General features: G+C 41.9%; 1 protein-coding gene across 1 annotated transcript in view; it reads right to left on the bottom strand.

Annotated features, from left to right (window-relative positions):
• Positions 1-22164, bottom strand: part of TAF4B (TATA-box binding protein associated factor 4b) — a 72523-nt gene that overhangs the window by 49729 nt on the left and 630 nt on the right. The window contains exons 2-6 of the mRNA XM_066624428.1: positions 3805-3953; positions 2688-2792; positions 1069-1233; positions 835-975; positions 91-180 (exon numbers count right to left, since the gene is read on the bottom strand). Of these exons, the coding sequence (XP_066480525.1) occupies positions 91-180; positions 835-975; positions 1069-1233; positions 2688-2792; positions 3805-3953 (650 nt within the window). The remainder of the gene's footprint in view (positions 1-90; positions 181-834; positions 976-1068; positions 1234-2687; positions 2793-3804; positions 3954-22164) is intronic.

Here is a 22164-nt window from a genome sequence, read left to right on the forward strand (position 1 = left end):
CACAAGATCAATTACACTGGTTTACTATCACTGCTTTTCTGACTTTTAGAAGATGAAAACTTGAAATATTAGCATTTAACTAGGACATACCTTAAGAAAAGGGACAAGATATGGTTGCGGTGAAGACTTTAGCTCAATATACAGCTTTTTGGTAAATTCTTCTGGGTCAATTTTAGCTTCCTAGGTAGAAAAAGAAATTGTAGCACAAATGCAAGGTGTAGCTCCTCCAGGTGTGCCTACAACAGAACCCACCAATTCACTGACACACTGTTAAAACAAAGAAACAGGACTTACCCTGACTACACTGCACACGTCAGGAAAAGTAGATTACGTATCATACACAATCTTGCTACATAGCATTAAGAATTTATCTTGTGAAATGAAACAGGATCAATTCCAAAAGCCAGGCTTTGGGCATGGAGTTGATTCAGCTTAATTAATATGCTATAAGTGAAATCTCTTAAAACTCAGATTAACAGTTAGTTTTCATATGCAAAATAAGTATCTCCATTTCTGACACATGATGACACCTTAGTAGAAATTATTTGAAAGGATAAAATGTTTTAAGCTTCCATAATTCTCTATATAGCCAAGAACTTGAAATATGGTGTGTCCCTTTCTTTGGGAGACAATACAGAAAACTTGTAGTGGAATGAGAACTTGTAGTGAGGACTCTACTAAGCAGATACAAAGAAATAAAAGTCACCAGCAAAATAGGTTGCCAAAGACAAGAACTGTGGATACACAAAATGCCCATTTGACATAACACTGAACAAACAAGGTACTGCGAACTAGCTATGAATTCTGCACTTACATTTATGATCCAAAGAGTACATACAGATGAACTCTTACCAACAAACTTTGCACCAAGTTCTTCACATTCTGCCCCATTTCAGGTGCCTGAGGTCCACTGGATGCCAGCTTTATTAATGTTGCTAAGAAATTCTTGCACTTCTTCACATTTTCAAGCATTTCCTGACAGTAGAAGTCAATAGTAAGAGAGCACGTTAAGATTCCATTAAGCATTTGGAAGTAAAGACATCCAACATTAAGCCATTTTGCTCTTACTGTAGAAGTGCTAGTCTCAGCTACTGTGCCTTCTTTGTCAGCAACTGGGTTTGGTGCAAGAGACAGTGCAGGAGAGTCCACAGCTGGAGGAGGCTTTGTCGGCAGGCCAGTAGTCAAAGGTTTCACAGTTGTTACGTCGGCAATACTATTTGTTGATGCTACTGTCTAAAAAGTTAAAATATTAAGCAGCTATTTCAATTCCAGCAAGAATGCAAAAGCTGCTACATTAAAACCATGTTATGTTTTTATTTAAAAAGTCATATGACATCTCTTCAAAAAGTTGTAAAGCTTAATAGTTTATTAACCTTCTGACAAGTGTGCACATGAAAGGGTGAGATGAAGCAGGTAACCAAGTGCCAGTATCCTTATTCCTTCATTGTCTCCAGCCAACTTCACTCTATCCATTGCTGGTACCCTTCTAACCCTTTGTCCCCATCCCAATCCCTTAACAGCCCCCCCTTTCACACTTCCAAAACCTCTATTCCCTCCAAGCTATTTACTTAATCTTTTTACCAGACCTACAGACTTGGTTCTGCCCTTTGCACCTTACATCCTCCACATTTCACCTATTCATCTTTCAACCTTGCTACATTACTTGCCCCCCTACCACAGGCCATTGGTGGATTACTAACCAGTGCTGTCAGAGACATTCAAATCTGCTTTCTCCACTAATCTTGTTGCCCTCTTCTTGCCCTCTTCCCCCAGATCAAGCCCTTAGCAAAAAGGAACTCCGAAGGTCTTCTCTACCCAAACAGTTTCTGACATAATGTACTTGCTTCTTTTCCCCTCTCTGCTTTCTAACAGTATCACTCTCATTCACACCAACTTAGCAACTTCAAAAAAGCTAAAGCAGATACACAGAAAGTTACTGTAGTAGAGCAGACCAGTCCAAAACTACTACATACAATTCAAAAATTATGTAAGCAGGAGAACTATGCACATTCATGTTACTAACTGCAAGAAATGAGGAGAATTCAACATCATTAATTAACCACATCAAAGGATTTCACGTTCACAGCTCCATACCAACCAAGCAATCACCAAGTACTCTTGGTGATATTGAATCAACAGGTATACTGTATACAGCAGTAGTTCTCAAACTTTTTAGAGACCTTACAGGCTGCTGTCTGATCTATACATGCCAAGGGGTGTGGCTATAATGGTGATTGAGCAGCAGTGCTCACACTTCCAAGTAGCCACTTATTTCACCCTTAATGCACATAGCCTAATCTGCCCTATCATTTCTGTGAACCACCCAAAACTGGGTCACAGTCCACTGATGGTCCCAGACACATAGTTTGAGAACTGCTGGTATACAGTATACAAATGCTGGGCATTATTGATCAGTGACATTATACAGTATGACAGATTTATTAATGATATATACCACTTTAACAAAAAATTCATAAAGGGGTTTACAGACAAAATCAAATAAATAATTTACATGTCATTAGCCCATGAGATGCCAGGAGAAAGCTAGCTTTTTTAATACATTTGGGTTACCCTGACAAGCACATCTCAGTACATAGATAGAAAACACTAGACAGGAAACATCAGTTTTCTGTTCTTTGCTTAGATTTGTGAATACAACACTAAATACCAGAAAAAGATGTTCATACCTGAATGATAGCAGGCTTCTTAATAGTGGCGGCAACCGAATGAGGAGTCCAAGATGCTGTTTTGACAGGAGCTGTGAGTACTTTAAGCACTTGCGTTCCAGAATTCTTAAGGAAAGATAAGAGATAGATAAAAAGACCAAAAATCAAATCTCAAGTAGTCAAGTACATGTTACTGTCAACTAGACACATCAGGGCTGCTTTTCTTAACATACCTGAAACTGGGAGAAAATCACATTTGTATGGAAAGATATACAGGCATGCCCCCATAACTGCAGGGGTTCCATTCTGGAACCCCCCTCCCCCACAGATAGCTGAAACCGCAGATATGGACAAATACCTGTTCACAGTCCAAGGGCCATCCTTCACCCTGAGGCGAGGGGAGGACGTCTGTCCACACCCTCTGCTGGGCTGAGCTCGGCAGCTCAAATAATGTGACTCCCTGTTTCATGGAAAAACCAGAAGTGACATTCTGAATACCTTATAAGGCACTGGGAGGCCCAGGGAAGCCCTCCAAAACTTCCGGTTTCTCTGTGAAACCAGGAGTCACGTTATTTGAGCTGCCAAACTGAGCCTGGTAGAGGCCAGGGACTGATGTACTTGGCCTCTGCTAAGCTCAGACTCCCCTCTGGAGGCAAGGATACGCATGATGGGGGGCTGAACCCAAATCGCAAATAACTGAATCTGTGGATACAGGGCCCCCCCCCCCGTACATGCCAATAGATGGGTGCCCTGTCCTGATGCACAGTAAGCAGTAGGTGCTTATGTCTATGGTTGGCAGATAGATGTATGGGTAGGCAAGTAGAAGAGTAGGCTTTATGACACAAAGCATCATGCCTATGTTTATATTTGCATTCATGGAGTAATTCTATTTTGTATCAGTGCACCTGCACAATAGCTGGCATGAGAAATTTGCATGAAAAGGGAAAAACGGAAAATTCCTAAGCTATTAGGCTACTGTAAAGGGATTCAAGCTCCACTCCACAGGTAAGTAACATCACTGCAACTGAGTCCTAACTGGACAAGGCCCATTTAACTTGCAAGCCCAAACCCGTAAGAGAGTCAGGTACCAATCCAACTCCTAAAAAGAAAATTTAGAGTTCTACTATGGAAGTATTACCTGTACAGGCCGTATTTTGAATGTAGAGGCATTTGTAGGTACTGACTGCCTTATACTTGTGTTATTTTGATTCCGGCTTTGGGGCTGCACAAGCGCTTGTTGAGACACCAACATTAGCTGACCAGTGTTACTTCTGACCAGAACTGTTCCTGCAAGAAAATATGTCAGATCTTGTATTACACATTCCTAATGAACAGCAATATTAGTTAACATCATTCAAACTTGAAGCAAAACAGAAGTGACAACATACTCAACACAATGCATTGTTCTTCGTTCAGAAATACTATGCAAGAGGAATACCAAAGGGCTATGCCACACCCTTCCATTCTAGATCACAATTTTACAGCAGACTACTACATTTTGCAGTGTGCCCCAAATTACCATTGACAACTGGAGCTTATATTTTGAATTTACAAAATCCAAACAAGAATAAGAAAGCCAATTCAGAAATAGTTTGCTTATGGATCTTTACAGTCAGAGCTTGCAGAATACAGATATTTCCAAACCCCATTATACAAGAACCATTAAACAGAAACAGCATTGCTTATTTGATTTGTTGCCAGTTAATAAAAAATTCCCACATGAGCAGTCATCATATCTGACTATAATTGGCGATGCTAGCAAAGTATTCCAAGAATTAAAGTCACAATCATAACAGCTAATGTATGCATTACTTATATTTCTGAGACTATGTCTGCACCGGATTCTTTGCCCAATAAATTCCACCTCTCTGCACAAATGCAATCCATCTGTATGTAGTACTACAGGAATTAGTTTAAGCACTCTGATGGGGCACTTACATATATCTACTTTCATATGCTCACACAGCAGGCTGCAGTTCTTTCATCACAAGAACATTCCATGCTGTCAGTCCACCCATTCCCCAGTCCCACAAAAAGGAATTTATTTCATTTTTATGAGGGATGCCACTGGGTACAGCTTCGATCAGTGGTTCTCACACATTTAGCACTGGGACCCACTTTTTAGAATGAGAATCTGTCAGGACCCACCAGAAGTGATGTCATGACCAGATGTGATGACATCAAGCAGGAAAATTTTTAACAATCCTAGGCTATAATCCTACCCACACTTACCCAGGAGTAAGTCCCATTGACTATCATTGTTAAAATATACACATAGTAGCTTGTTATAAGTACAGGTTTGTAACACTTCCCCAAATGCAGTCAAATCCCATGGTAGCATCAAGTTTAATATATTAAAAATAAATATTGAAATGAATGGGGACCCACCTGAAATTGGCTCACGATTCATCTAGTGGGTCCCAACCCATAGTTTGAGAAACACCGGCTTAGATTATTTCAGCTGTTTCTAGGATAGATCTTGTGAAAGGTGGCTTATAGAGACATCCATCAAATGTTTCACTGATCAGGGTTTCCACAAATCCAAAAGTTAACATTTTTGTGCCTATAGTACCCAGCCCATTTCCCAGAACAGGAAAATCTTCAGCACTGAAAGAAAATGGAAGGGTTCGAGCCTATTTGTGAACTCCCCTTCCTCGGTAGTACCATGACAGGGAAGAAAAAATTGATGATTGATCCATTGTTCACAACTAAAAATCCTCCAGCATCTATTTGCTGAAGCAGAACACACTACTGTTTCAATTTGTAGCTGCAGTCCTTAACTACTGCTCAAATTAAAAGACTCATTTCCTGCTGTGCATTCTATTTTGATCACATTAGTACATTTCAGAGGAAAGTGACCTGAATAGTACTTGCCAAAGTGCCCCAAGTTTAAACAAAATAACTTTGGCCAGGGGATTTAAAACTATATCTTTCCTTCACTCATAAGAAAGTGTTGCCAAAAAGATAGTAGAAATAGTAGTGTTGTTTTAGCCCTGGAACAGATGTTATTAACTTTCAAAACTCTGAAATGGCTTGTTTCATCAACCTGTTTTTAATTTACACATTTTTACTGATTGTGTGAATAGCTCTAACTTTCTGCACACAAAATAAAGAGAAGCACTGGAGGGCATGAGAAGGGGAAGTATTCAAGTTGGTTTGAAACAAGTCCCAAAATGGGCCTTTGGACTTGGACCATCAGAATATATTCCAAGAGTGTCACTAATTCCCCCCTAGGAGCACACAGATAACATTCAAGATCCTGGGATTTTGTTTCACTTTCCTCATTATTGTGAAAGCACTTAGGGAGGCAGGGGAGAAAGTGAGAACAAATGCATCCCCCTCCCCCTTGTCTTTCCCTAGGCTGCCAATTAAGTCTTCCATTATTATGACTGATCCAGCTCCTTACACTTTGCAGCAGTGGACAAAATTGGATGAAAGAAAAAAACACATGGATAAAATCTGAAATGTGGTTACAACTGAAGATGGTCAAAGGAGCAAACCAAGGAAAGTCAAGTGGATGGAAGTCCCAGAAATAATTGTTTGCTTGATAAATCTGGTACTAGCATGTGTCCATGCTGTCTGTCACTGGCCAAACAGCTTTGGTTGCAATCCTATACATCTTACCTGGAACTAGTTCATTGAAATCAGTGGAACTTACATCTGAATATTATTTATTATTATTATTATTATTATTTTATTAATTTGTACCACTCCTTTTTGCCCAACGGGCACACAAGGCGGCTTACATCATTTTTAAAAAAGTACAACATTAAAAACAATTAACAGCAATTTACATAATTAAAAAATCTAAAAACAAACCCCGTGGATTTTCATATAAAAGCAAGAACGCCAGCCAGCCTGTCAACAATTGAAAGCTTTTTGAAATAAAAAGGTCTTCAGTCCTTTTTAGGAATAGACATACAAAATTGCGCTGTTAGAAAATTAAGTTACTTCAGAGCGTAACATCCCATGTGTATGTTCATTACTGTTCCACTGTCATTTCTAGTCAACTAGTTTTGAAACTCAGAAATTTTTAAAACCTGCTAATGACAAACAAAAGTTGATTGAGTGGACATAGCAGAGATTTTTTTTTTCCCCAAAACTACCTTCAACTTGAAGGGGGGCCTCAAGCATGGCAGTCCACCATTGCTTGCCCCAGTCTCTCTTATCTATCCATCTATCCCAAGCTGAAGCAAATGCCCAAGACAGTCTACAAAGTTCTGTCATAAATGTACAATGTATCACAAGTAAAAAGAAAAAAACTCAAAGCATAGAAACACTAAAATATTCAAACATAAAACAAAAACCCATCACATACCACTGAGCCATGGTGGGGGACAAATGAGACCAGGAAAGCCAATGGAGGTAAGATAGCTGAGAGAATCTTACATGACAACCTTCCATCGCTTCAACCCCTACTGAAGAAACTACTTTGACTCATACATGTTAGCAGGTTGGACGACAAAGGGGGACAACCTGGAACAGACTGGAAGCAAGAATTGGGCCATACTAACTTGTCAAGTACAGCAGTGAAGGGCATAACAAGTACAAAGAGTTGATCAACATACATAAAGTATACAGAAAATGGAGCTGAACAGTAGGAAATAGAGTAGAGAAAAGAATGTGAAACATCAGTGCATCCAGAATTGCAGTCTATGACATCATGGATGCCTGCACAGTATAAGCTTACAAGTCTAAATACATGCACTTTATGAATCCATTGTACTGTGTAAACTGCAACTTAGTTTACTATGTTTTAATTATGCTTAGGACCAAATGAGTTTTCAGTAGGGATGATTCAACCTGCTTTTTCATTTCTGTATCCAACATGAAGCTCAAAACCTACCTAGGCTAGAATATGCATGCAGTTTATTTTGCTTTCGATTCCACACTGACCACCTATAATGCATGAAAGGTCCTTCAATGTCATGTATCCAAAAAGGCCATGTCCCCCAGACTAAGGAACTAGTAAGTGTAAAAAGCTATTATGAATCTGTCCACTAACTAGACAATGACTGTACAACACTGCCATCTAATGGTACAATATGTGCCCTTGTGAAAATTACCGTATTTTTTGCTCCATAAGACGCACTTTCCCCCCCCCCCCAAAAGTGGGGGGAGAAGTGTGTGCGTCTTATGGAGCGAATACTGCAAAGCTGCAGGCGTTCTCAGGGCAGCAGAGCCTCCTTGGTAGGTGCTTCTGCCCCTGACCAGGGTCCTGCCTGCCTGCTCAATGGTAATGCAAATGCAAATGCAATGGTAATGCAAATGCAAATTGTAATGCAAATACAGGCGTTCAATGGTAATGCAAATGTAATGCTTAGTGACAATGCACTTGCAGAAAAATACTACAGTACCTCATTCTACCAGTGCAAGGATGATAAAGCAGAAAAGGCTAGCATATAAAATTCCTTTTAAACTAGAGGTAGTAAAATATGCTAAGGAGCATGGAAACAGAGCAGCGGAGAGACATATTTTATTACACTATTTGGTTCAGAATATTTTTTTTCCTGTTTTCCTCCTCTAAAAACTAGGTGCGTCTTATGGTCAGGTGCGCCTTATAGAGCAAAAAATACGGTAAGTGTTTACCACACGTGATGAGTAGTGGACAGCTAAAAGTGTCTAGTCTACCACTAGCTAGCAATATGCCGCCAGAAAGGCCTCTATCAGCATGTCCTTTGCTACCCCAAAGTACCAACGTTTAGCAAAGAAAACAATGCATCACTGTACAGATTACATATTGCCACTCTGCTAATCAGCTTGAGGTATATAACTGGCAGCTAACAGTCACACTCTAGGCTGCAGGATGTCATTCACAATAGAACATTCCTATAGAACCATCCTGTATCCCTGCAGTTGCTTTTGAAGCTAGACATTACTGTATTGGCAACCTTCAGTCTCGAAAGACTATGGTATCGCGCTCTGAAAGGTGGTTCTGGCACAGCGTCTAGTGTGGCTGAAAAGGCCAATCCGGGAGTGACAATCCCTTCCACACCAGCAGCAAGTGCAGTCTGTCCCTGGTCTGTCTCCCTGGCTATGGGCCTTCCTTCTTTGCCTCTTTGCCTCAGACTGTTGGCCAAGTGTCTCTTCAAACTGGGAAAGGCCATGCTGCACAGCCTGCCTCCAAGCAGACCACTCAGAGGCCAGGGTTTCCCACTTGTTGAGGACCACTCCTAAGGCCTTCAGATCCCTCTTGTAGATGTCCTTGTATCGCAGCTGTGGTCTACTTGTAGGGCGCTTTCCTTGCACGAGTTCTCCATAGAGGAGATCCTTTGGGATCCGGCCATCATCCATTCTCACAACATGACCGAGCCAACGCAGGCGTCTCTATTTCAGCAGTGCATACATGCTAGGGATTCCAGCACGTTCCAGGACTGTGTTGTTAGGAACCTTGTCCTGCCAGGTGATGCTGAGAATGCGTCGGAGGCAGCGCATGTGGAAAGCGTTCAGTTTCCTCTCCTGTTGTGAGCAGAGAGTCCATGACTCGCTGCAGTACAGAAGTGTACCCAGGACGAAAGCTCTGTAGACCTGGATCTTGGTATGTTCTGTCAGCATCTTGTTGGACCAGACTCTCTTTGTGAGTCTGGAAAACGTGGTAGCTGCTTTACCGATGCATTTGTTTAGCTCAGTATCGAGAGAAAGTGTCGGAGATCGTTGAGCCAAGGTACACAAAGTCATGGACAACCTCCAGTTCATGCGCAGAGATTGTAATGCAGGGAGGTGAGTCCACATCCTGAACCATGACCTGTGTTTTCTTTAGGCTGATCGTCAGTCCAAAATTTTGGCTGACACAGAGACCATGTGCTCTGCTCCCAGATACAGGTAGCATCTGTATCTGACACAATCTTGGCTGACACAAAGACAATGTATCTGCTCCCAGATACAGGTAGCAGCTGACACAGGCAACATCAAGGGGATGTATGACGGTATCAAGCAGGCCTTAGGTCCAACACAGAAGAAAATTGCCCCTCTGAAATCTGCCACAGGCTAGGTCATCCAGGATTGGGCGCAGCAGATGGAATGCTGGGTGCAGCACTACTCTGAGCTATATTCCAGAGAAAATGTAGTCACTGAAGAAGCGCTGAACAACATTGAGTGCCTGCCTTTGCTGGAGGAGCTTGACAGTGAACCAACCCTAGAAGAACTTCACGTGGCCCTGGACTCCCTTGCCTTTGGCAAGGCACCTGGAAAAGACAGCATCCCTGCTGAAGTCCTAAAGTGCTGCAAAGAGATCATCGCTACTGAGCTGCATGAAATCCTCTGTCTCTGCTGGAGAGAAGGTGAAGTACCTCAAGACATGAGGGATGCAAACATCATCACGCTGTACAAGAACAAAGGTGACGGGGTGACTGCACAACTACCGTGGCATCTCTCTCCTTAGCGTTGTAGGAAAGTTGTTTGCCTGAGTTGTACTAAAGAGGCTCCAGGTACTTGCAGAGAGCATTTATCCAGAATCACAGTGCGGATTCCGAGCCAGCAGGTCCACCACTGATATGGTATTCTCCCTTAGACAACTGCAGGAGAAATGCAGGGAACAACAACAGCCACTCTTTATAGCCTTCATAGATCTCACGAAGGCTTTCGACCTGGTCAGCAGGGACGGCCTCTTCAAGATTCTTCTCAAGATCGGATGTCCACCCAGGCTCCTCAGCATCATCAGGTCATTCCACAAGGACATGAAGGGCACTGTTGTCTTCGATGGCTCCACATCAGACCCCTTTGACATCCGAAGTGGCGTGAAGCAGGGCTGTGTTCTTGCACCAACCTTGTTTGGGATTTTCTTCGCTGTCCTGTTGAAGCAGGCCTTTGGAACTGCAACAGAAGGCATCTATCTCCAGACCAGATCAGATGGAAAGCTCTTCAACCTCTCCAGACTGAGAGTAAAGTCCAAAGTCCAGCTGAAATGTCTTCGTGACTTCCTCTTTGCCGACGATGCAGCTGTCACTACCCACTCTGCCAAAGATCTCCAGCAGCTCATGGATCACTTTTAGACATTAATGAAACATCAAAAAATTTCATGCCAATTTACTATTTCACTTACCTTTTCCTTCACTTCATATAGGAAGAGTGAAGAACTATGAGAATATGAATACTGAACAATGCCCAGGCTTCCAAAACACAATTCAATGAAATGCTATTTAGCCTTCGGAGGCTTATCCATCTGCCATGCCCTATCAATACGACCTCCAGACTATCAAGTAAGATCTTCAGATAAATGCCCAGTACACAGGACCCCTTACCTTGTAACTACAGATTGAAGGTTTGTCATGGCACTACATATAGGTGATCACCGGAAGAAACCTGTTTTATTGGACTGGACTTGCAAGGAATCTTATGTGATGCAAAAGATGTAAACTTGAGGTTTAATAGTCACTACAGTTTGAACAGGGCAGTATAGGAACTATTGAATTAAACAGCAGCCAACCCCAGTGCCCTAGGGGTGGGTGTGTGTGTGTGTGTCTTTTGCTGGGAGTGATCCTGCTTGAGTTTGTTTGGTCAACTGGGAACTAGAAGGAAATTTTTATCAGATCACCAGTTTGGCCATGGTGGAACTTGATCTGTTGCCTTCCCATAGGCAATTCCTTTGTTACCACAATTGACTACTGATTGGTAGTTAATCTATAATTTTCTAATCTGCCATAACTCTGTACAAAATGCTCAGCATGGTGGGGGAGTTTGTCCATTAGAAGAGTTATGCAATTGGTAGAGATGCTTGTTTCTGGTGAGTAGGATAGGATTACAGCCCAAGTCTTCCTGAACTCAATGAGATTTCCAAGTAATCAACATCATTTTCACACACCTCTAGAAATTGTGTGAGAGTTTTGCCCAGCCCACAGGTGTACACATTTGATCCCTGTTGCATATATGCAATGTTAGGCAAAAATAGCTTGAAGCATGGGAACAGTCCTCAGAGTTGGAGAGTCTGAAAAAGAAAACAGGCAAGTTCCTAGGAGCAAAAACATTCTAGAAAACTGGAACTCATGCATGTATTCATTCTTTGTGCATGTTAAGCTTAGTACCTTAACAGGCTCATACTAAGTCTACAAGACAACTCAAAAGCATAAGCTTTCCTTGCATTGTTGAAACTTCAAGTTTCAACAATGCAAGGAAAGCTTATAATTTTGATTTGTCTTGCCTTAAGATATTTAAAAGGTACTCATTTCCAACTGAAGTTTCTGAGTATAACAGTTAAACTACATATAGTGTACTTTAACAAATTATTTTCCCCTAATCATTTCACATTGGTGTTCTAATCTCAAAGGTTCTTCTAGCTTTTTCACTTGCTATCTACAAGCATTCTTTCGCAAGTAAAAATCTCTTTTTAACCAGACATAAATTACCATCCTAAACCAAATCCCAACCTATTAAAAAAACTGGAAGTGTCCCAGAAATTGCCTTAAATTATGATGGTTTGGAGGTACTAAACAAAGTAACGCTAGAAACTTGGTGTTCAGGGAGAAGAATTTTCAAAGTTGTAGACATGTGTAAGAGTTAATTATTCCATTCACCATGATAGGTCAGCTAAAGACTCCAGAACAGCAACTAATAGATTCTAACCACAAGAAAAACCACAAGAATAGATTCTAGTCACAAGAAGTTTTAGAAGGCAGCCACAAAGGTCAAATCAACCAAGAAAGCAACAAGTTGAATGGTGCATAGGGCAGTAAAGGAGCCTGCAATCGTCCCACATTCAAAAAATGCAAAAGCAGAGAATATTGTACCTGTTTGCACTGTGTTAGGTACCAGCTGTTCTAAACTAATTCCTATCAAGCAAAGAACAAATTCTCACTGGTTCATGTCAGAATAGCTCAGAAATGAGCCAAACCGTTCTCCAATTCATTGGGAAACAGCCCCAAATTATTTCCAAGCCAATCTAATGGCACAAAGTAATCACCACCCAACCCAAAGATGTAATCCCAACCCTCCTTAACAACTGAGCCAACAGCAGCAACATTGTGGCAGCCACAGGCAGAAGATGGTTGTTCCTCCCCAGAACCAGGCTTGTTGCATAGCAGATTGCCAGTAACTAGGGAAAGAGAGAACGTCCCCTTTCTCTTCTTCTCTCCATGGCAGTTCTTACTGCTTCCAAATCAGACAGTGTTAAAAAGAGAACTTGGGCAGGAGCAGGTGAGCAATTCTTCTCTGGCTTGGATTTTAACCTGAACAGAATAATTCAGCATCTCCTAATTATCACTTCTTCTTTGGTAAGAATTACAAGCCTCTGAAACTCTTACCTGACCTTCATTAGCATTTCAGGTTACAAGCCATCCATGAACTCAGGAACTAAATTCCTGCTGTCCTTGACCATGATGCATTTCATATGTTCCAAGTGTAACATTCAGAACTTAAAAGGTAGAGGTGTTTGTTTCCAGTGAGTAAGAAAGAATAACAGCCTAAGTCTTACTGAACACAATGGATTTACTTCTGAGTAAAGTAACACTGTTTTCAAACATAAGTATTTGTCAGTGCCCTATTTGGAAAATCTACTACAGGTTGGTCCTTGGGTCATCTGAGGGAATGGATCCCTATGGATACCAAGTGCCTTCTGGTCACATCCTGAGGTGTGGAGAAGCTGCACATGACCTCCACATGCCTCAGAAGACTTGCAAGAGCCTTCCAAAAGGCACTTCTGATTTAGCAAGAAACTGAAAATGTCTTTCTGAAGGCTCTGGCAGGCCTTCTGGGGACAGGGGGGCCACATATGGTTGAGGCCGCCATGACCTCTGGTCACGGGCGGTAGGACCTCTGAGGTCCTCCATCACAGATTTGCAATCCATGGTGAGTAAAATCTGTGATTGCAAAGCCGCAAATGATGAGAACTGACCATTTAGAATGTTTTCTTCCTTTCAGATAACCAGAAAGCAAGTTTTAGACACACAAGGAGGGTTTTGCTATGTATGCAGGATTCTAATTTACTGTCTGTTACCTGGGAAAAAAAGACTCCCCAATTCTCAAGCCTGATGCACAATGAACTACTAAGGTGTAGTAGAATTAGAGCTTTTTAAACAAAGAGTTCTGCTCAACCTGATCAAAGGTTCATCTAGTCAACTCTGCTCTCACTATCTCTCAATAGATCAGTGGTTCCCAAATTGTGGACTGGTGGGTCACCACCTGGTTTTGGGTGGGTCACCAAAGGGTGATAAAATCAGATAACTGCCTCAAGCTCTGAGGCCATTCAAAAATCAGATACTGTCGCTGTTAATTTCCCTGCAAAGAGCTCAGCTCTTGCAGTTTGCAAGCAAGTGTAAATATAGGGAGATCAATGTCTGAGGGTCTTTTTCTGGTTATTACTTATAAGTATTTCTAGATATTTTTTAAGAGTCTGGTAAACCTAGGTGGATCCCAATAAAAGTGGGTCCCAGTGTTAAAAAGTTTGGAAACTACTGCACTAGATGCTTGTAGGAAGTCCACCCTCACTGTTTCCACCACATTCATTGAACATTGCATCTGAGCACAAAGTTCAATTTCGCCATCATGACTAATAGCCACTGATAGATCCACCTTCCATGAATTTCTCAAATTCTCTTTAAAAGCTATCAAGGTTAATAGCCATCATTTCACCACACTGTGGCAGCAAATTCCATAATTTAAGTTTTGCCTTACCTAAAGTAGTACTTTGTCCTAATCCACTGCCAGTGTTATTGGACAACAAAGTGCTAGAATGATGTAAAATAATGAAAAGTTCTATGGCCATGTTCTCCAGACCATACATAATTTTAAAAGCCTCTCTCATGACCACCCTATTCCCCTCCCCAATACTTTAGCCTTTTATCATAGCAAAAGTGCTTCAAGCACTTGATTGTTTGTCCTTTTCTGCACCTTTTGCAGCTCTATGACATCCTTCTTGAGCAGTGTTTCTCATATTTGTCCCCCTGCTATATCACTTTGCATGTTCCACCTATTGGAAGTACCACCATCACCAGTTACTTCCCGACTGGGAGGCCAGAGGCAACACAACAACACTGGTAAGAGTCTCAGGGTAGAGAGGAGGGCTTTTTCAAGTGTGCAAAAAGGGCATGCTGGAGCTCTGCTTGCCAAGCCTCCTACAACTACTTGTCTTGCTGCCAAGTGGCAGGAGTTAGAATTAGGCAGTCAGGGAATTAGAGGACAGGTCCTCTCATGGATTGAGAACTGGTTGGAGGCCAGGAAGCAGAGAGTGGGTGTCAATGGGCAATTTTCACAATGGAGAGAGGTGAAAAGCGGTGTGCCCCAAGGATCTGTCCTGGGACCGGTGCTTTTCAACCTCTTCATAAATGACCTGGAGACAGGGTTGAGCAGTGAGGTGGCTAAGTTTGCAGACGACACCAAACTTTTCCGAGTGGTGAAGACCAGAAGTGATTGTGAGGAGCTCCAGAAAGATCTCTCCAGACTGGCAGAATGGGCAGCAAAATGGCAGATGCGTTTCAATGTCAGTAAGTGTAAAGTCATGCACATTGGGGCAAAAAATCAAAACTTTAGATATAGGCTGATGGGTTCTGAGCTGTCTGTGACAGATCAGGAGAGAGATCTTGGGGTGGTGGTGGACAGGTCGATGAAAGTGTCGACCCAATGTGCGGCGGCAGTGAAGAAGGCCAATTCTATGCTTGGGATCATTAGGAAGGGTATTGAGAACAAAACGGCTAATATTATAATGCAGTTGTACAAATCTATGGTTAGGCCACACCTGGAGTATTGTGTCCAGTTCTGGTCGCTGAATCTCAAAAAAGACATAGTGGAAATGGAAAAGGTGCAAAAGAGAGCGACTAAGATGATTACGGGGCTGGGGCACCTTCCTTATGAGGAAAGGCTACGGCGTTTGGGCCTCTTCAGCCTAGAAAAGAGACGCCTGAGGGGGGACATGATTGAGACATACAAAATTATGCAGGGGATGGACAGAGTGGATAGGGAGATGCTCTTTACACTCTCACATAATACCAGAACCAGGGGACATCCACTAAAATTGAGTGTTGGGCGGGTTAGGACAAACAAAAGAAAATATTTCTTTACTCAGCGTGTGGTCGGTCTGTGGAACTCCTTGCCATAGGATGTGGTGCTGGCGTCTAGCCTAGACGCCTTTAAAAGGGAATTGGACAAATTTCTGGAGGAAAAATCCATTATGGGGTACAAGCCATGATGTGTATGTGCAACCTCCTGATTTTAGAAATGGGTTATGTCAGAATGCCAGATGCAAGGGAGGGCACCAGGATGAGGTCTCTTGTTATCTGGTGTGCTCCCTGGGGCATTTGGTGGGCTGCTGTGAGATACAGGAAGCTGGACTAGATGGGCCTATGGCCTGATCCAGTGGGGCTGTTCTTATGAGTTGGGAGTCCCACGTGTACCACTGAACATCACCTCAAGCACCACCAGTGGTTGAGAAATACTGTCCTAGAGATATGGCAAGCAGTACTGCTCAGATGGTTTCAAGCAATGAGGTGCAATAAATTTATATAGAAATATTATAATACTATCAATTTTATTTTCACCCTTTTCTCTTTTTTATAAATTTCTATACTGCCCTTCATCCAAGGATACCAGTTAGCATACAAATAAAAATCTGTTCATCCACAGCATGAGATTCACCTGTTAATGTCACCTTGCACTGAGCTGAGGCTTTCATGAAGCTATCCACACTGACCTCAAGACTTATTTCCTGCTTAGTAATAATGAGTTCAAAGCTCAGATCCTACAATGTACAGCAAGGTTTTCTTTTGACTACCAATGTCAAGCATGCAGAATAGGCCTAACTGACCAACCAACACACAGTGGTATCAAAACAGGATAGTATCACATAGCAAGAAAACTGAAGATTGGTAATTGGTAAATAATTGGCAGTCAGGGACACACATCTATACTTGCCAACTCAGACAAGCTGACCAGTAAGAGAGAGATACCCAAGTGAAATTTGACAGCTCCAATGAAAACTCCCACTGACATTTCAAATCTCCAGTTACCTCATGCTTGTAGAAGTCTTCTGAATACATTAATTTACAGTGCGATCCTATGTGTGTCCACTTGATGTTCCACTGAGTTCAGAAGGACTTATTCCCAGGTAAACATGTACAGGACTGTGGTCTAAATTTAGTTTCATTTCACATTTAAGGCATCAGTCAAATTTTCAAAACTGCTCTTTAACTGAAATTTATGAACTTCGCTGGTGTACTTTTGGAAGGGTCAGCGGGTACAAGTGCTCCTGGGCAGTAGAGATGGGGGATCACCGCCATCATATGCCCCCACAACAATGCCATGCTGTTGCTCTGCCCTCTGAGCAAGTGCCCACTTCTTCCACCTCTTTTTTTAAAATGGAAGAAGCAGGCAGCCCTCAGAGCAGCACACAACTGCTCCAGTAACACCAGGAGTAATTGCAATGACATCATCATGTTACTGTAATTATACTTCTTGGTCAGGTGGCAGCATTTCTAGGTGCACCCCAGGGCATAGAGGAGTCAAAAATTCCAGTGGCGAACTGCCCTGCTGAACACATCTCAATCATTACTTGAAATTGAAATTTTTGGATTTAACTTCATGAAGTTTTACAATCTACACAAAGAAACTGAAGATGAATATAACAAAGATGTTTCAGAGCCCATTCTGCTAGTTGCTCTGAAGTAGTTTATTAGTCAAGTTCCACATTCTTTAAAGCGCCAACATGTTTGCTGATGAAGAGCAGAAAAATTAAAAGCCTAACTATCCAGCCAAGTTCGAACACTCCTGGTAACTCAGCAATCAACAACGAACAGACCTCCAGGTTGCCCATTTCATCAATGCCGATGGCAAGTACAGCATAGGACAAGACAACAGGCATTGAGCCAAGTGAAGTTACTGTTCCTAGAGCATGCTATAAGCAGAAATTTTTCAATCAATTCTTGACCAAAGATCAACCAGTACAGTAATCATTACTGTATCCAACTCACAATCATAATGCATTCTTCAGGATACTCTTGAAGGTTGCTAGAACAGCACTTTTTAATCTTTATAAACACAGCACACCCCCTCAACCTCAGCCTGCCCCCCATCTATAATGCTGTTACTCCTCTGTACTCATCCAGTTTCCTACCCCTATTATACGTGCCAGGGCCTAGGAGAGGGGGTAAAGGGGGTAATTTGTACCCAGGCCCAGGGTCAAAAGGGGGGGCCCAGGAGCCAAAGGAGGGGGCCCAGAAATTTCCTGGGAACTTACATTTTCCTATCTACTCAGACTTGTTGCCCACACGGGATGCTGGGGACACTACTGATGCCACATGGGTGGGTAGACCTGGGCTCCAAAGACTTTTCCAGCTGTCTCTACCCTCCCCCTTTGTAAAGGGGCCCAAAAGAAACTTTGTACCCCCTGAAAAAATTCCTCTCAGAGGCCCTGATAGGTGCAGACTGTTGCTATGTCCAATCTCCATTGTCATAACCAGAAACTAGAACAGTAGTCTTCAATATTTTTTGTGCCATGGTCCTAATTAATAATAAAGTATGAGATTAGGAAACCACCATGTCCCAATACATTTTTCAAAAATTAATCACCATAGATCACAAATTGCTCATTACAGTACTTTCATACTGCATAGACTTTCATACTGCAATATATGCACCAAATACAAAGTGATGGCCAGGTGAAACACTGTGCTTGTTTCTCCCTATTTGAAAGATGTTGTCCCAACCAAATGTCCCAGAAACTATCAAAATTTACACCTTGTTTGTTGCAGGACACACTTTTGCATTGGAAAATTATGTCTGCAAAATTAGCAAAATATTTTACTCTGCTCCATTTCTAAATTTGTATGCTGCCAAAGTCTGTTTTCACAAGAAACTTTTTATATCATGAACTATGTATGTTGTTTTCATCCTATGCTCTCTTGAGGGATGTGCATACAAGCCCTTACTTGTCTGCCATCCTCTTTTTTTTTTAATATCTCATAGAGAAAAATTGCTACTTCACAAAACCATGCTAGAAATTTACACATTATGAAGAGCAACACAAATTTCCACAAAAACTAGAAGTCTGATCCTGCAACCCCACTGAAGTCTTTAGGAAAAGCCCTGCTCTGTAATGCACAATCACCAGCAATTTAATTAGTGGATATGCTAGACAGTGTTCTCTCCTGTGTCCTTAACCAGATACTCAGCCCCAAAAGTCTTTTTGATCACCTCTTTGCTAATGTTTCAGTCTTTAGCCATGCTATTTTTTTGCCACACTTTTGGTTTACAAGATAGGTAATTTTGCTTTCTCTTGCATCTCGAAGTTGATTCTCTACAGTTCTTCAAACTGCTTTTAACATGCTTCCATATTCAAGCAGTTTTTAAAACTTCTAGTTTAAGCCCACTGCCCCCAAACTGTCATGTTGGCAACCTTCAGTCTCGAAAGACTATGGTATCGCTCTCTAAATGGTGGTTCTGGAACAGCGTCTAGTGTGGCTGAAAAGGCCAATCCGGGAGTGACAATCCCTTCCACACTGGGAGCAAGTGCAGTCTGTCCCTGGTCTGTCTCCCTGGCTATGGGCCTTCCTTCTTTGCCTCTTTGCCTCAGACTGTTGGCCAAGTGTCTCTTCAAACTGGGAAAGGCCATGCTGCACAGCCTGCCTCCAAGCGGGCCACTCAGAGGCCAGGGTTTCCCACTTGTTGAGGACCACTCCTAAGGCCTTCAGATCCCTCTTGCAGATGTCCTTGTATCGCAGCTGTGGTCTACCTGTAGGGCGCTTTCCTTGCACGAGTTCTCCATAGAGGAGATCCTTTGGGATCCAGCCATCATCCATTCTCACAACATGACCGAGCCAACGCAGGCGTCTCTGTTTCAGCAGTGCTTACATGCTAGGGATTCCAGCACGTCCCAGGACTGTGTTGTTTAGAACTTTGTCCTGCCAGGTGATGCAGAGAATGCGTCGGAGGCAGCGCATGTGGAAAGCGTTCAGTTTCCTCTCCTGTTGTGAGCAAAGAGTCCATGACTCGCTGCAGTACAGAAGTGTACCCAGGACGCAAGCTCTGTAGACCTGGATCTTGGTATGTTCCGTCAGCTTCTTGTTGGACCAGACTCTCTTTGTGAGTCTGGAAAACGTGGTAGCTGCTTTACCGATGCGTTTGTTTAGCTTGGTATCGAGAGCATGAGTGTCGGAGATCGTTGAGCCAAGGTACACAAAGTCATGGACAACCTCCAGTTCATGCGCAGAGATTGTAATGCAGTAAACTCACAGGGACACTGCAAGTTGTTTTAAATTTTAAAGGGACACACACTGCAGAGGAACTGTAGGGGCCTCATGAACAAGGAAAGTTTACTAACCTCTAGACTTAAGCCATTCTGGGGGACCCAGTTGTGGGGCAGAATGGCAGAGCAGAAGTATTTTAATGCATAAAATCTGGTTACGTATAGTATTCACATTTGCTCAGGTGGCATAAGAAAGCTTTGCTCTTAAATTCTAAGCCAAGAAAATCAAACATGAAGTTTGCTTAAAGATCTATTCTGAAGACATTTCTTTATCATGTTTGATTTCAGCAGAATCTGTAGCTCTTTTACAAAGCAACACAGCCTCAGAACAGAAGACACCGATTCTGGCAGTGCTAAGGCTAATCTCCAGAAGTTTTCCAGAAAGAAATGCTACAAGATACCTTGGCTCGGCTAGTAGACATCAAGCCAGTCTAAATTCACAGTAAGTTAGTAACACACAAACTTTGAACTTACATTTTAGAAAGCAATAAGTAAAGTACTTAGTTGTACACTGCATTTCTCAACTTTTCACTTGCTCTGCCCCCATATTCACCCTGTAATTAGACAGTTGCTTGGCAAGCAATGATTTACTGTTTGTAAGTTCTCTTGTTACAGCAGAGAACATATACATAGAACAGGCATAGCACTTTTGTATTTCTACAACTAGGGAGGAGCCTGCTTATAGCTGCTGAAATTTATACTCTTGTATCTCCAGATCAAGGACTTGATATTTAAAAATAAAAGGCAGCCATCCAAACCATCACTGCTTCTCCCCTGGTTAAGCAGTATGGAAATACAGTTGCTCTCCCTATAGTCACCTGCTGATTGCCCGGTTGGAGTATAACCTGAATTCCACACAATTCTGATATTTGTTTCTATTCTCACTGTACATAAGTCAGTGGAGTAATATCAGTACAGACCCTTCAAGATACATTCTTGATGTGTTAAATATTTGTTACTCACAACTTCTGTGCGTGTGACACTTAGCTGTAGTAACTATTCTTTTCGTTTATTCTGATAACTAGTATTCAAACACCGGAACACATATCCTTTGCACCTTTTAAGAAATGAGAAGATTTTGGTACAAGAAAGCAATCCTATTCATCTTTGACTCTCTCATTCTGTGTAGGTGTGAGGAGGCAGGGCTTTATCAGTGTTTCTCAAACTGTGGGTCGGGACCCACTAGGTGGGTTGCAAGCTAATTTCAGGTGAGTCCCCATTCATTTCAATGTGCATTTTAATTTTTAATATATATGACTTGCTGCTAGCATAGTATGTGACTGCATTTGGGGAAACATTACAGATCTGTACTTTTAACAGTCTACTATGTATATGATTTGAAACATGACAGTCAATGGAGCTTATTAGTGGGTAAGTGTGGATACAATTGCAGCCTTTGGGATGTTTGGGTATTTTTTTTAAAGAGGTTCAGTAACTGCTTGGAAGGGTTAGAAGGGTCCTTTATTTTAAATAAGTTTTTAAACTTATACTTATTAAATTAAACTTTTAATTTACTTACCAACTTAATAAATTGATCTGATTTTGTCTTAGGTGAGGGTATTTAAAATTTTCCTGCTTGATGTCACTTCCAGCTATGACATCACTTCCAGTGGATCCTGATACTCTGTCATTCTAAAAAGTGAGTCCCACTGCTAAAATGTTTGAGAACCACTGCTATACATATTCCAGCTGATTTGCCAGTTGGTGGGCTAAGATACATTCCAAAGTAATGAGAGCGGCATTCAGAGTTGGCTGCCCAAAACATTCTAACAAGAAGCCTATCAATGCATCTTTGGCTGGAAGAAAAGAGTCACACCATTTCAATAGGTCAAGTAATTAGCCAATTTATGATATACAGCCAAAGCACAACTTTCCCCTAAAAACAAAAGATTTTAGATGAGTAATTTAGCTCAATGGACTCCTTTTAAGAAATGAATGTGTGACAGAATCAGTGCCCATCAGGACAGAAAGCTTTGAAGTCATGATCTGAAACAGAAAGTCAAATTCATAGACCTTCCCAAAGTCATTTATCCCTCTCCACCTTTGCAAAAGTCTATGCTGTTTTTCTAGAAGAATCTTAGAGAAAGCCTTCTGAAGAAGAGATCCTTTTGAACATAGGTGCATAGGGTAGAGATGCACCTCTCCACCTGGAGGTTTACTGGCAAACCCACCCCCAACAGGGTGACCAGACATTCTCTTTTTTTCAGAACATGTCCTCTTTTTTAGCCTTGTGTCTTGGAAAAGAACTTAAATGTCCTCCTTTTCCCTGTGAGCGGCCCCTGCAGGTGGTGCATAACCTTCTTGCAATTAATAAATTATATGCAATACAGTTTT

The sequence above is a fragment of the Tiliqua scincoides genome, chromosome 4 (assembly GCF_035046505.1).
Source record: "Tiliqua scincoides isolate rTilSci1 chromosome 4, rTilSci1.hap2, whole genome shotgun sequence".
Lineage (NCBI taxonomy): Eukaryota > Metazoa > Chordata > Lepidosauria > Squamata > Scincidae > Tiliqua > Tiliqua scincoides.